At 36.6% G+C, this 15,803-nt stretch overlaps 1 protein-coding gene across 1 annotated transcript in view; it reads left to right on the top strand.

The window, feature by feature from the left end:
- Positions 1 to 15,803, top strand: part of PPP4R4 (protein phosphatase 4, regulatory subunit 4) — a 158,336-nt gene that overhangs the window by 81,179 nt on the left and 61,354 nt on the right. Inside the window, 4 exon segments of the mRNA XM_006839624.1 lie at positions 6,462 to 6,609; positions 7,112 to 7,185; positions 9,625 to 9,731; positions 13,619 to 13,726. Of these exon segments, the coding sequence (XP_006839687.1) occupies positions 6,462 to 6,609; positions 7,112 to 7,185; positions 9,625 to 9,731; positions 13,619 to 13,726 (437 nt within the window).

Here is a 15,803-nt window from a genome sequence, read left to right as displayed (position 1 = left end):
AATATTAAGATGAAAGCAATTTTCCATTAACTGCCAGTGGCCTCATTTGTTACACTCAGCCCTAGAGGGCCTCGAACCTCTGACTAGTCTTACACGGTCTGCAACACACAAGGTCAGCAGTTCAAGCTGTTTCTCAGAAACCCCATAAAGTGTTGCTATGACTTGGAACTGACTCGCTAACACTTAACAACAACAACAAATCCTGACTTTTAATCACATTCTTTTCTTTTTATTATATTTACCACCTAAGCATTCTCGTATATCCCTGAATAGTTCTGCCTGTTTTGAAATGTTTTACATTTTCAGACTCCTACAGCATTCCCTGATTGCCCATGAACACGGTTTTTCTCCCTGTTTAAGTAGGTTGCTCATTTCCCTTCTGAGTTACCTCTTTTGATATACTTGATTTCTTCTTATATTTTGGATCTAATCCAATCCAATCTCTTTTTTGGATACATGTTGAAATTTCTTATTCCAGTTTGTGGATTTTCACAGTGTTTCATGTCTTTTTTTTTATGATTAAGTAAAATGATTGGTTTTATGATTTAAGAAAATGCAGTTGGATACTTTTTATTTTAATTGGACTTTAGTCCATTTACATTTAATGTAATTGGACATATCATCTTACTATTTGCTTTTTCTCTTTTTTAATCATCTGTTCTTTTTCCCTAATTTCTTTCTTTATTCTGCACTGATTAAGTCGTTTTATTACTACATTTCCCCCTTTCTTTTAGTTTTGAAGTTATCCACTCTTTTCCTTTAATTTTAGTGACCATAGTGATTACAACAAAGACACTTTTCTTGGTAACACAAGGTCCTCACAATACTTTAACTGCTTTTAATCCTTGTTTTGATTTATTTGTATTGTTGTTAGACATTTTAATTATGTATGCATTTCAAGACCCACAATATATGATTGTTATTGTTGCTTTATATAATTAATATCTATTTAGATTTTACAGCATATTTATTTATTTTGTTGCCTGTGTATTTCTGGCTTTCTATTTGGGACCATTTCTCTTCTGCGTGAAGAGTACTGTTTAGTATTTCCTTTAGTTTAAGTCTTCTGGTGACAAATTCAGTTTTTGTTGACTTTAAAAGGTGTTTTGAATTGATTTTAAATCAGTAGTTTTAAAGCCATATGCCTCTGTGTAAATTTTGTTTTTATTGATTGATCTTGTTTTACTTAGGGCTTCTTGAATTTGTGACTTATTTTCTTTTGTCAATTTTTGGAAAATTAATTAAACATTAATTTTTAAATATGGTTCTGTTTCATATTCTCTCTTCTTTTCTTCCAGAACTCCAATTTCACATATATTAGACCTTCTTACAGTACCTTGGGGTCCTTGTGTGGTGCTGTGGGTTAATGCGCTGGACTGCAAAATGAGTTTGAACCACAAGGTCAGTGGTTCAAGCTCACCAGGCTACTTCTTAGAAAACCTGTATAGGGTCACGTGACGGCATTGAACAACAACAACAGATAGTACCTTGTGTGGATTTTACTTCCATCCTCTGTTTTCTCTTTGTGGTGTACTTTGAGTGTTTTATTCTAATCCATCGTCCAGTCCACTAATTCATTTGCATCTAGTCAGATTTTGATTGTTATTTTTTTCAAGTGTAGAATTTGCTTTGTTCTTTTAAAAACCTGCTATATCTTTTTTTTTTTTTTTACATCTTTTTTTATCTCTTAATTTTTTTGCTGAAATTCTCAATCATGTCTTCTGTCCTCTTGAGCCTGACAGAAGGCAGACGTATTTTGATAGCATGAAAAAAAAAAAAAAAGTCCTAGTTTAATTATAGAAACTAACCAGACTTCTCATAGACCTCTTCCCTCCTGCCCTCAAAAAAGCATAACTTTCTTTTATAAAAATATTTGGCTAATTAAATATTGCTAGACTGCATCATTTAAAATGGCTACTGGTAGCTTGGAAACCCTGTACAGGGTTGCAGTGATTTAGAACTGACTCCCAGCACATGACACCACTACCATAGCTGTTACATCCAGTAAATACAGAATTTCTTTGATAAGCAGTTCCTTTGTTTGCAAAATTTTAAATTAATGCGTATTTACAGTTTTAAGCCTATATCCTGAAATTACCCATAATTATAATTTATTCTATAGAAAAATGGCTTAGCAAGTAGTTCAGCTAGAACCTCAGTAATTAAAGCTATGGTCTTACACTGATTTGTGTGTTAATTTGTTTTGCTGTTTTTGTGATTTTTGACTGGCAGGATATATAATTATATGATAATGTTGTTGTTAAGTGCCGTCGAATCAGTTTTGACCCATAGCGACCCTGTATAGGGTTTTCGAGGAGTAGCTGGTTGTGCTTGAACAGCTGATGTTGTGGTTCAAATGTGGTTGCAGTTAAGTGCATTAAACCACAGAGCCATGCCAGGGTAACATTGGTGGTGGTTATGTGCCATGGAGTCGGTTCCGACTCATAGCGACCCTGTACAGGGTTTCCGAGGCTATCAATCTTAACGGGAGCAGAAAGCCTCATCTTTCTCCCGTGGAACAGCTGGTAGTTTCGAACTGCTGACCTTGCGGTTCACAGCCCGATTCATAACCACTTTGCTACCAGAGCTCCTTTCGCTATAGCAAGAGACCTCAGTGTTTGCTGTTTGCTATCTCCGCTTTAGTTTCCTCGTCGATTTTGGTTGTTTTTGGTTTCTCTTGTCCTTGTTTAATTCTAGCACCCCTTACGTTAGTGTGGCATGTAGCGCTCAGGTGTGGGAAGGAATGGAGGGTCACAATTAATTTCTGAGGATGTAGTAGTGTTTGCATGCTCTGTTTATTCTTATTTAACTCAGTTTGAAAGTTTTTTATAAACATAATTTCAAAATGAAAAGAGCTTTTTATGCATTTGTCAGTCTTCCCATAGCTGGTTACTCTCCCATCCTGCCTCCAAACTTTCTCTAAAAATATATTTATCTAATTAGATGTTAGTTACTATTAGTTTTTCTCAGTTACTGAAAATCCCCACATTTATGACCTGCAAAATCCCAGGTATTTTAGTATGTCCTAGGTCTTCTTCCTATTTTCAGTTTTTAATCCTGTTACTGGAGTTCAAAGCACTCAGTTATGCCAGCTCTCAGGTGTCAGGTCCTCAAAGGTCCTTTGTGATTTTAGAGCGCCTTTCCCTTCTCCGGCACCATGCAGGGGCTTCTGTGTACCGGCTGATTCTCTTTAATGTGTTCAGTGTCAAATTGTGTGACTCCAAAATAGTTGCTGTTTCAAGTCATCCAGAGGCTCCTTCCTCCTGCTCCGCTCTGTGTGCAGGTTGAGAGAGTGCTTTCCTCAGTGGAAACAGTGCATGCTCATTGGAGACAAAGCTCTATCCTTCTCTCTGAGACATGTATGGCACTGTTTTTACAAAATGCTTTGGCCCTATACCAGCTCACTGAGGAGTGAATTTAATGAAGCACAGAATTGTCTAGCACAGTGTCTTAGCCTTGAGTAGGGATTTTTTTTTTAAATTTGGAAATGTATCATTATCTGATTTATAAATTATCTCATTTCATTTCTGAGGCCCTCAGGTTGGGATGTCAGCCACACAGTAGTGTGTAAGAGGAACAGTAACTGGCATTAAGGCATGAACTTAAGCAATAGAGGAATTTACTTTTCAGTGTCTTCCAAGGTCCATGAGGATGCACACTTATTTACCCAGAGATTATGGACCTCACATATGTTTGTCCCGAGGGTGTGACTCTGTGGAGGACACTTAGCGGTAAGTATCAAACTCTTCTTGCATTACTTTTCAGAGGATATGTTTAGAAATCAATGGATTTTTAGCAGTGATAAAATCTCTTAGTCTGTGCTGGTTTTTTAACAGCGGACAGTCCCAGATGTTGAAGTCAGCACAACAAGAGAAAAACCCAAATCCTGATAAGACTTGAGGATTTTTCGAAAATTAAGTGCAAAATAGTTGGGGCAATTGTTGCTGCAGGAAAGAAGACTAAGTAATACAGTAAGAAGATATGACGGTGCAGAGCGTCTCATGTTGCATAAATTTGCATATGTGCAAAACCCAGGACTTTCCTGACTTTAAAGGGGACACCTTTTGGAACTTAAGGCTGCAGACTCCTGTGAAGCAGAATGTGCATTGTGGTCCTCACAATATATTCTGATATTTCTTTGCCAAGTCCTTTCTGTTTGTAAATAAAAGCTGTGTTTGTCTCAAATTTGTAAGTGCTGTATATATACTGGCCACATCAAATCTTTTAACAATGTTTTCCAAATCCAAAATGATTACTTTTAACAAATATTTATTTTTCTTGGGGGGGATGGGTAGAAAAAAATCTGGGGGAAGGTAGGGCTGATTCAAGAGACCAATTGCTACTTCTGTTTTACGCCTCACTATTCTTTCTCTTTTTCTTTCAGCAAAGAATTCTTAGGATCTTTACTGATGATTGGTTGAAAAACTTGTCAAGTTTTTGTGCAGTGTGATACAAAAATTTAGAACAACAATGAACTCGATCTTAGCATATTTTCTGGGAGTTAAGCATACTTCATAAACACTTTGCCACTGCTAAATCCACACATGAAGATGTTGTTGTTGTTGTTGTAATGTGCTGTGGAGTCAGTTCGGACTCATAGCAACCCTGCACAGGGTTTCTGAGGCTATAAATCTTTACAGGAGCAGAAAGCCTCATCTTTCTCCTGCGGAATGGCTGGTACTTTCGAATTGCCGACCTTTAGGTCAGCAGCCTGATTCGTAACCACTACGCTCAGGCCTGATTTAAATTAAGTTTTAGAAATAAATGGTGATGGAAGTATAGGATCTGTTAGGAAGAACTCAGTGCTCAGGAGTGCTTTGGCATCTTGTGGACAGCAGTTGACGCATATTGTTGCTGATAATTAGCGTGTGGACCATCTGTGAGTCTGTTTCTTCTAGAAACTGACCTGTGAGGGAACATGTGTTGCCTCCAAGCGCTAGGACTGGCAGTGTTCCTAGCACGCTGACTCAGGGAGAGTGCTAGGAGAGTGAAAAGGTGGTTGGAATAATCCAGACTGGGAGTGGGGAAGGAGTGGGGACGGGGGGCGTGGCTTAGACCCCTGTGGTAATTGCAGAGGTGACCAGGGGTCAGATTCTGGATATATTTTGATGGTAGAGCCTTTCACATTTGTTGATCATTTGATTGGGGAAATGAGAAGAGTTTTAAGAATGACTCCCAAGTTTGTGGGCAGAACAATGGGAAGAGTAGAGTTGCCATTTAGTGTTTACTGAGTTGAGGAAGATTGCAGAAGGAGCAGATTTAGGGGAGAGACTAACTAGTTCAGTCTAGGGCAAGAGAAGTTTGAGATTCTCGTTACTATCCAACGGTTGAGTAGAGAGTTGAGAGTTGGATATGCATTGGTTAGTATTCAAATGTTCGTTTTGTATGATAAGTTGGTAAGTCATATAAGTTCTGCTTCAATGATTTACCTACAGCCTTTCTAGTGCTTTCATATATAGTGTCTCATTGGAATGTTTACAAATTTTCTATCAGGGTGATACTATTGTTAACATTTTACACATTAAGTGACAATTTAGAAAGGTCAGTTTTCTTAAGATCACAGATACAAAACTTGTTTTAGAACCACAATCATCCACTATAACTGATTATATATAACAGTGGTGATGTATTACTTACAAAACAGGCACTCAGAGAAGTTCTCATAATTGCTATAAGTAAACAGAACAGTACTGTAAACTCCTTTTTCTGTTGCATACACTTGCACACATAGATGCATTTCTAGAGAAGTATACATAACATCTTTGAGAACTATTAATAAAGATAGTTGGGTTTTATTTTGTTTTGGTTTTTATCTCTAGTGTGTAGAACACTAATGTTCTAATGTTGATTTTAACTTTGCTTATGCATTTTAAAGTTCTCTACATGGGAAATGGAGACGACTGATCATAAGTTAAGAAATGTATTAATATTTCAAAAATGCTATGAAAACAATTTATATCATGGTAGTTTATATTTTTGTCAGTTGTTTAAAATGGGATGAAAAGCCTAGTTGCACAGTCTTAAGTATATTCCTCTTTTTTTGTAGTAGAATGCATAGTATTTACTTTTTGAAGCAGCAAATCATGAAATCACAGCTGATTGTTGATGCTTTGCCATTACTGGGTGGGCTGACCAATGGTGTAATACAGATTACAGATAGCAGAATAGAACCAGAGATCTGTCAAAAGCATGTACTCTATCTGAATGTTTATGTACTGTTAATGTTTTTTATTCAGTAAAGCACATGGAAGAAATTTCTAAGTCATTTTAATTTTGTGTGGTCTTTTGATAAAATGAAGATGAGCAGATTAATATAGTTTTCTTCACTAAAGTACTAAGAAGGGAGTACATATTTTAAAAGGTCTCATATGAATGATTTTGGTTTGTATAATCTTGGATTTTTAAAAACTGTAATTGCTGATCTCATCTATGTAAATAGCAAACTCTTTCTGATTGTACAGGAAGCCCTGCATGTTGCAGGGGTGGAAATGCAGGTAACGGCTGCGGCGTCATTTCTGACCATTCTCCAGGAAGACTCAGTGTCAATTCATGCATATGCCCACTCCTTCCTACAAGTCATCCTACTGCATCTGGAGCACAGGGATGCAGGTCAGGGCCCTGGAATGCTTCATTATATACCTACTCATTGTCTCTTGATGTTACGTTGAATCCTAGGAGCCTGAGGTGTGACAGATTGTGATGCCTCCGAGCTGCTCAGTTGTCTGACTTTAAGTGGCCAAGCCTATCTCCTTAGGAAAACCTTAAACTTTGATATCTTGGGAAAGCTGCAGGCCCAGCGGTTAACCGTGTCATTTATATGCTTGCTTATGATTACTCTTTTTTTTTTTTTTTTTTGCTTTTTAGCATTTAGGTTTACAGTATTTTCATTCAATAAAAATTCAGTCTTTGAGTTAACGTACCCCCAAATATTATTTTGAAAAATATAAACCAGTAGTTTTTCCAGATGTTGGCTAAGACAAAGAGAGGAGGGATACTTTTTAAAAAATTAATAAAAGTAATTGTTCTCGCTTAATCAACCAATGTTATTGTGGCTGAGTTGAAACTGAATTTGTGAGCCAGAAATCTAGCCTGTTCTTTCTTTGTCAACCAGGTGTCAGTAACGCATGGCTGGAAACTCTTCTGTCTGTAATAGAAGCATTGCCAAAGGACACCCTGAGGCATGAGGTAAAGGGTTGTTCTGATAAATACTTGTAGTAATGGCCAGTCACTGAGTTTTCTTTTTGTATTCTTCCTTTCTAAAATGATATTTTAAGAAAGAATAAAATTATTCCCCGTTCCAAAAGTAATACATGCTCATTCTGGAAAATATGAGTAATACAGAAAATAGACGAAAAACCACCCGTAGTTCTGCAAGTTGACAGCCACTTTTAGTATTCTGCGAGCTGCTCATGGCCTTTCAGATTGCTCTGTATGGTTGCTGCTTGCCACTTTAGTGATCATATTGAATTTATATGTAATTGTTTTTCACTTAAGATTACTTAAATATTTTAAAATCATTCGGTAATGGTTGCAAACTCATCTGCCTACTTGTTAAACGCTATGCCTGTTTCCAGTAATTTTACCTATCAAAAGAAGGCATTAATGAACATTTCTGTAGAGCTGCTTTTTGCTTTTTTTTTTTTCTTCTTCATATTATATCTTTAGCTGTAGCTTCCAACAAAAGAAATGAGTGGGTTAGAAGGCAGTATCTGTATTTTTTTGGGTTTTGTTTTTGCATTAACATTCTTAAGGCTTTTGTACAGGGGTCTGAGAATTCAAGAAAGCCTGCTTCTCTGAACCTTTGTAAGCAGTGAATATTCCAATTAAATTTGGAAGAAAAAAAAGGAATACTATTTAATGAGAATTTTTTATGTGGTTGAATATTTTCCCATATATTAAAACCAGTTCTATTTCTTATTTTAAAATTGTTTGATCCAAATTGGTTGAGTCAATCCATCTATTACTGTTTATTCGAGAGGGCTTCAAGAATTTTAAGAACAAGATAATGGAATCTTCCCACAAATCTTTTGAAGCCCCCTCATATATATAAGATTTACAATCCTGTGCTATATTTATTGCAAATATTTTTCTCAGTTTGCTATTTATTTTTACATTTTCAACATTGTTGAGTATACTCTTCTCTCAAAGTTTTAGTAAATTAAGATGACAGACTAGGAAAATAGAAAGGAAATTTATCTTCTAGTGCAATGATCTTACCTCCCTTTTCAAATATGTCATGGCTGAAACAAACAATGAAGTGTTCTTTAAAGATTTAATAACACATCTTTGTCATTTCTTTGTTCCCATACAGTTTACAATTCTATCATAAATGTTATGTACCATGGAGTTGGTTCCAATTCATAGCGACCCTGCACAGGGTTTCTGAGCTGTAAATCTTTACGGGAGCAGAAGGCCTCATCTTTCTCCCATGGAACCATGTAGTTTCGAACTGCTGACCTTGCGGTTAGCAACCCGATTCGTAACCACTATGCTAACCAGATAGCCAGATAAAAAGTGAGAATACTTGCTTGAAAATTGGGAGATTCATCCACCTATAAAGATAACTTGTAAAAGTCATCTAAACATCTGGATAATTGTTGTTGTTTTGTGCTGTTGAGTTGGTTCCAATTCATAGCAGTCCTGTACAGGGTTTCTGAGGAGTGGCTGCTAGGTTTGACCCACCAACTTTCTGGTCAGCAGTCCAGTACTTACCCTACAGTGCCACATCAGGACTCTGAATGATTATATATATTTAAATGTTGGCTGTATTCTAGATGTGCTATTTCTGTATTTTGAAGAACACTATGCAGTTAGATGTAATTATACTCTAAATACCATCTGATTATTTAAAATATTAAATATATGTATATATATATGTATATATTTTGACTTTTTCCATTTTAAATGGTATTTATTCACTATGCAGTCAGAAATTCTGGCTACTTTGTTGAAAGGAGATAAACCAGTTGACTCTTTTATCAAAACCATAAATTGGGTCTTAATAACATATATTCTAATTTCTGTTTTATATCATAAGAAATCTGGGGATGAGAAATAATAGCTAGATTGTTGTTGTTATGTGCCGTGGAGTCAGTTCCAACTCATAGCCACCCTGTACAGGGTTTCCGAGGCTGTAAATCTTTATGGGAGCAGAAAGCCTCATCTTTCTCCTGTGGAACAGCTGGTAGTTTCAAACTGCTGACCTTGAAGTTCACAGCCCGATTCATAACCACTATTAGGATAAATATAAAGTTCATCTATATGAAATAAAAAATAGATTTCAAGTCATGTGCAATTAATTTTCATTTTTCTTTTTAAAATGTGTGTTTCACAACTTTTTTTAAACATGCATACATAAATCAAGGCAAAATTCTCCTTAAGCTTTCATCTGTTATTTTGGTTCCTGATGGCTTTAATTGTATAATTGAGCATTATCTGTACTTTGCTGATCTAGGAAGCAAAGAGGACCATACCAGGACTGGATACCCTAACCGTGTGCCTTAAATTATAATTCGTGTTCTTCACAAACAGGATGTTACAATAGTCTGTGAAATAAATAGCTGACATTAATGTCAAGAATGTATAAAACTTTGTGACTTTGCTCTCTAAATCTTTTCTTTTTAGATTTTGAATCCACTTGTTTCCAAGGCACAATTATCCCAAACAGTGCAGTCTCGTTTAGTTAGTTGTAAAATTTTAGGAAAATTGACAAAAAAATTTGATGTCCATACGTGAGTATTTACATATAATTTCATGTTTATTTTATTAAATTAAATCAATTTATGATCAATGACTCCGATTAGCAATCGTGTTAGGTTTGCATTATTCCATATGGCATAAATACTAAGTTGATAACTTTGTAGAATTTTGACAAAAGTCTACTTACTCAAATGCATTTCTTCTTGATCTCATGGCATTTCAAAGTTGACTTTATTTCTCTTTTCCATGTTATTCTTTCCTTGTCTCATACCCTAATTTATCATTGAGGATAAAATGGCATTGTTATGTACACTGCAAAAACTGGTAAACATAATGTATAGAACTTCTGCTTTCACATATCAGTGCTTATTATTTTGAGATCTTATGGAGAATGTTTATAATTTGTTTGTTACTCTTTGTCAAGATGATAGCCATTAGCTGGAAGGAAGGGAGTGTTTAACAAAAGAGAAAGTGGAACACTGAAGGGGAATTTGGATGGTGGTTGTTACAGTCAGACATTCTACTTGCTACAGTCTTTGACTTTAGCAGCATATCAGCTAAAATGACAAAATTAGCCATTATTTAAAAAAAATCCAGCTCCATAGATCACTTGTAAGTAGTTGATGATGCTATTCAAATTTAATAACATGAAAACTACATTGTAAGCTGTAGAGCTTTACATTGATGTGTATGTGTTATTATAAAGGTAAACCAATATTTTGATAGTCCACAGAGCCAGAGTACAAACTTGAGTATGTGTTATTAAGTGCCATTGAGTCAGTTCCGACCCATAGTGACCCTGTATAGGGTTTCTGAGGAGCAGCTGGTGAGCTTGAACCACCAATCTTATGGTTCAAACCAGCTTTTCAACCCAGTGCATTAATCCACAGCATCACACCAGGATTCCTGAATTTAGAGATCCTCTCAACAGTAGATCGATGCATGGAACACTAATGACCTAAGGCCAGAAGACTCGTGGCATGTCAAGGACATCATACATGAAAACAAAACTAAACAAAAGCTCATTAAAAAGAAAAGAAAGAAAAGACCAAAACAGATGTTAGAAGAGATTCTGAAATTTGTTCTTGAATGTAGGGTAGCTTAAGAAAATAGAAGCAATGATGAAGAAGAGCTGAACCAAAGATTTCAAAGGGTGGCTTAAGAAGACAAAGTAAAATGAAATGTGCAGAGACCTGGAGTTAGAAACCACAAGAGAGGAACTTTCTCAGCACTTCTCAAGCTGAAAGAACTGAAGAAGAAAAAAAAATTTAAGACCTCAATTGAATTACTTAATGATTGTGTGGGCAAAATGGAATGCTGATGTGGTGCCGTAGGATAAAGCACTAAACTGCAAGGTCGGTGGTTCAAACTCATCGGCTGCCCCTCAGAAGCCCTATACAGGGTCACTATGAGTAGGAACCAACTCCTTAATACTTAACAACAACAACAATGGGCAACATCCTGAATGATACAGAAAGCATCAAAAGAAAATGGAAGGAACACACAGAGTGACTGTACCAAAAAGAACTGGTTGATTTCCATCCATTTAAGGAGGTAGCATATGATCATGAATCAGTGGTACTAAAGGAAGAAGTCCAAGCTACCCTGAAGGCATGGATGAAAAACAAGATTCCAGGAATTGACAGAATACCAATTGAGATGTTTTAACAAAGAGATGCAATGCTGGAGGCATTCACTTGTCTAAGCAAAGAAATTTGGAAGACAACTACCTGGCCAGACAACTAGGAAGAGATCCATAGTTGTGCCCAAAGATAGGTAAGCTAACAGAATGCAGAAGTGATCAACCAGTAACGTTGATATCACATACTAGTAAAATTTTGCTGAAGATCATTGAAACTTGGTTGCAGCAACACATTTACATGAAGCTATCAGAAATTCAAGCCAAATTCAGAAGAGGATATGGAATGAGGGATATCACTGCTGATATTGAGTGGATCTTGGCTGAAAGTAGAGGGTACCAGAAATATGCTTACCTGTGTTTTATTGACTGCAATGGTATTTGACTGGGAGCATCATAACAACCTATGGACAGATTGTGAAGAATGGGAATTCTAGAATGCTTAGTTGTATATAGTGTTTTGTGGAACGTATATAAACCAAGAGGCAATTGTTAGAACAGAGCCAAGGGAATCCTGAATGGCTTAATATCAAAAAAGGTGTGTGTCAGGCTTACCATATTTATTCAGTCTCTATGTTGAGCAAACAATCTGAGAAGCTGGACTATATAAAGAATTCAGCATTAGGATTTAGAGGAAGACTCATTAACAACCTGTGAAGTGCTGATGATACAACCTGGCTTATTTAAAGTGAAGAAGACTCCAGATAAAAAAGACAAATTCTCACAAAGGAACCAATTAGCAATTGTCATGATAAACAGAATATTGAAGTTGTTAAGGATTTCATTTTAACAACTATGGGTGAATCACACCCATGATTCACAATCAACACCCATAGAAGCAGCAGTCAGAAAATCAAGTGACTTATTGCATTGGGACTATCTCTTCCAAAAGACTTATTTTTTAAAATGTGTTAAATAGCAAAGATGTCACTTTTAGAACTGAGGTGTGCCTGATCCAAGCCATGATATTTCCAATCATTCCATATCCATGGGAAAGCCAGACAGAAAAAAAAGAAAGACCAAAGAAGAAATAATGCAGTGAATTATGGTGTTGGTGAAAAATATTGAATTTACCATGGACTGCTAGAAAAATGAGCTAATTTGTCTGGAAAGAGCTATAGCCAGTTAGAATGCTTGTTAGAAGCAAGTATGATGAGGTTTCATTTCTTGAACTTGGCATCAGGTTTGGATGAAGACTCGTTACAAAACTGCGATATACAGATGATACAACCTTGCTTTCTGAAATCGAAGAGGACTTAAAATACTTACTGATGACTCTCAAAGACCACAACCTTTGGTATGGGTTGCACCTCAGTGTAAAGAAAGCAAAACGCCTCACCACTGGGCCAATAAATAACATCAAGATCGATGGAGAAAAGATTAAAGTTGTCAAATACTTCATTTTGCTTGGATCAGTCATTAACACTTATGGAAGCAGCAGTCAAAAAAAATCAAACACTATTGCATTAGGCAGATTTGCTGCACAAGACCTCTTTGAAGTGTTCAAAAGCAAAGATGCTAGCTTGAGAGCTAAGGTGCACATGACCTAAGCCATAATATTTTCAATATTGCCATACATGTGAAAGTTGAACAATGAATAAGGAAGACTATAGAAGAACTAATGCATTTGAGTTGTGTTGGAGGAGAATATTAAAAGCACCATGATCTCTACCAAAAGAACAAACAGATCTGTATTGAAAGAAGTGCAGTTAGAATGCTTCTTAGAAGCCAGAGTAGCCAGACTTTATATCTCATACTTTGGATATGTTATCAGAAGGGATCAGTCCCTGGAGAAGGACATCGTGTCTGGTAAAGTGGAGGGTCAGAGAAAAACTGTAAGGCTCCCAATGAGATGGAATGGCTCGGACATAGCAACGATTGTAAAGTTGGCATAGGACTGGGCAGTGTTTTGTTCTGTTGTGCATAAGGTCACTATGAGTTAGTACCTACTCTACGGCACCTAAATCCATGTTGGATGTGTTACTAGGGGGCACCAGCCCCTGGAGAAGGACATCATGCTTGTTAAATTAGAGAGTTAAAGAAATAGAAGAAGACCCTCCATGAGATGGAGTGACACAGTGGTTACTACAAATGGGCTCATAAATAGGAATGATGATGAGGATGGTGTAGGATTTGGCAGTATTTGGTTCTGATGTATATAGGGTCGCTGTGAATCACAACTGACTCAGTGACACCTAAGAACAACATTTTGATAATTGTTTGAAAATATTAATTCTAAAGCAACCACTCATTTACGTGTTCTTTCCTTTCCTTCCTCAGCATTAAAAGAGAAATCATTCCGCTGGTAAAATCACTCTGCCAAGATGTAGATTATGAAGTTCGATCTTGTATGTGTCGTCAATTAGAAAATATAGCTCAGGGCCTTGGGTAAGTGTACTTAAAAAGCATTTAGATGCATTCTTATTTCTAGCTTGTTAGAAAAGCATATTCTGTTGGTGGATTCCATGAAGAAATGTCTTTGAAAGCTGACAATTTATATGGTATTTAAAAATGACCATAACAATAGCTGTCTATAAGAGATAAAAATAAACAGGCTTAGCATTGTTGTTAAGTATCGTCGAGTTGGTTCTGACTCATAGCAACCCTGTACAGGGTTCCCGAGGAACGACTGGTGGGTTTGAACTGCCAACCTGTGGTTCAAACTGGACTTTGCCACACCAGGACTCCATGCTTAACATGGTGATACATATTTTGTTTACATTAATTTCTTTCTTCTAACCTTAACTATTTTGTTCTAATTCCAAATACCTACACCCAGGAAGGGAAACTGTCTCAATGTAAAGCCATAGGCCATAGCATTTCTTTTGTCTGGCAGCTGGGGTATTGGGTCAGATGTGATTCTTCTCCTGGAAGTCTTTCTGGATCTCCTGCTAATGCTTCAGCTTCCACTGTCTCTGCCATGTTGCTCTCTCCCTTTGAGTGACAAGAAGGAGTGACATAGGACGGCCAATCTCTTCTCCTCACTCTTAGACCTGGGTTCATGATCTTAGTTGGTGTGATATGGGAATTTTGATGTGCAAGTGATTTGTGATCAGCTGCTAACCCAAAGAGTAGTTCTTTGAACCTATCTAGCACCCCCATGAAAGAAAGCCTTGGCTTTTGTAAAGCTTACAACCTAAAATACCCTATGGAATACTTCTTTCCTAGCACAACGGATTGTGTGAGTTGGGGCAGTTAACAATAATAACTCAGTGTATGAGGGGGCTTCAAAAAATTGGGGAAAAGTTCCATTAACTTTTAATTTCATTTTTCCATGAACTTTTTGAAACCTGCTTGTAAAGACACACACAAAGTTTCAGGGTTTTATTACTATAACCTTTATTTTTTAAAATAAGATCTTAAATTGGAATCACTCATTTTTAATAGAAGTTATACATTGTTTATTGTAATGATGTCTGATCATTCTGATTTTTCAACTTATATTTTGTTTCACATGCATGAACAATCAGATTGTGGTCATTTATACATTTGCTAATTTTGTTTTTAAATCTGGACTAATGTTTAAGGAAGCATTTAGAATGCCACACAGATGCAGAGCATATTGCTAAGTAGGATTTAATCATATTCTTAAGCTTTAAGTGTTGTGTGGGAAGCTTAATCATTCAGTTCTCTTAGTTTGATTTTAAGATCACCTTCTGTCTCATAGGTTAGACTGACTCTTGGGACCATTGTGGACCATAATGAATTCAGTCTTGCCTAGACCTGTGCTTCTTAACTAGGATCACATTCTGTTAGGAGAATTTGCTGTTTGCCTTTTGCATTCTATTTCATGTCATCTGATGGTTTGCCATTGCATACAAATGGGCAGAACAAATGTTTTCAAATTATTCCTCTGAAAGTTAATATAGGATTAACACAGGAGTCTTGGTGTGGCATTACTTGTAGGATAAACACTGGACTGCTAACTGAAAGGCTGGCCCTTCAAATGCACTTGCCATTCCTTGGAAACTCTATATGGGGTCTGTATAAGTCAGAACCTACTCAACAGCATTAACTACCACTACCACCACATAGGAGTTAATGTACAAAATTAAACTAAAAGAAGCAACGTAGCTTGTTAAGTTGGTTGTTGCTGGTGGCTTTGTGCTGTGGAGTCAGTTCCAACTCATAGTGACACAGAATGTTTTAAAATTGGGAAAGGTGTGTGACAAGGTTGTGTTCTTTCACCATACTTATTCAACCTTGCTGAGCAAATAATATGAGAAGCTGGGTTCTATGAAGAAAAACGTGGGGATTGGGAAAGACTCATTAACAATCTGCGATATGCAGATGATACAACCTTGCTTGATGAAAGTGAAGAGGGCTTGAAACATTTACTGATGAAGATCAAAGAGCACAGGCTTCGGTATGGGTTGCATCTCAATGTCAAGAAAACAAAAATCCTCACCACTGGACCAATAAACAACATTCTTATCAACAGAGAAAAGATTGAAGTTGTCAAGGA

Source organism: Chrysochloris asiatica, unplaced genomic scaffold (genome assembly GCF_000296735.1).
Source record: "Chrysochloris asiatica unplaced genomic scaffold, ChrAsi1.0 scaffold00025, whole genome shotgun sequence".
Taxonomy (NCBI): domain Eukaryota; kingdom Metazoa; phylum Chordata; class Mammalia; order Afrosoricida; family Chrysochloridae; genus Chrysochloris; species Chrysochloris asiatica.
Note: the sequence above shows the minus strand (reverse complement) of the source record. Positions and strands in the feature narration are given on the sequence as shown.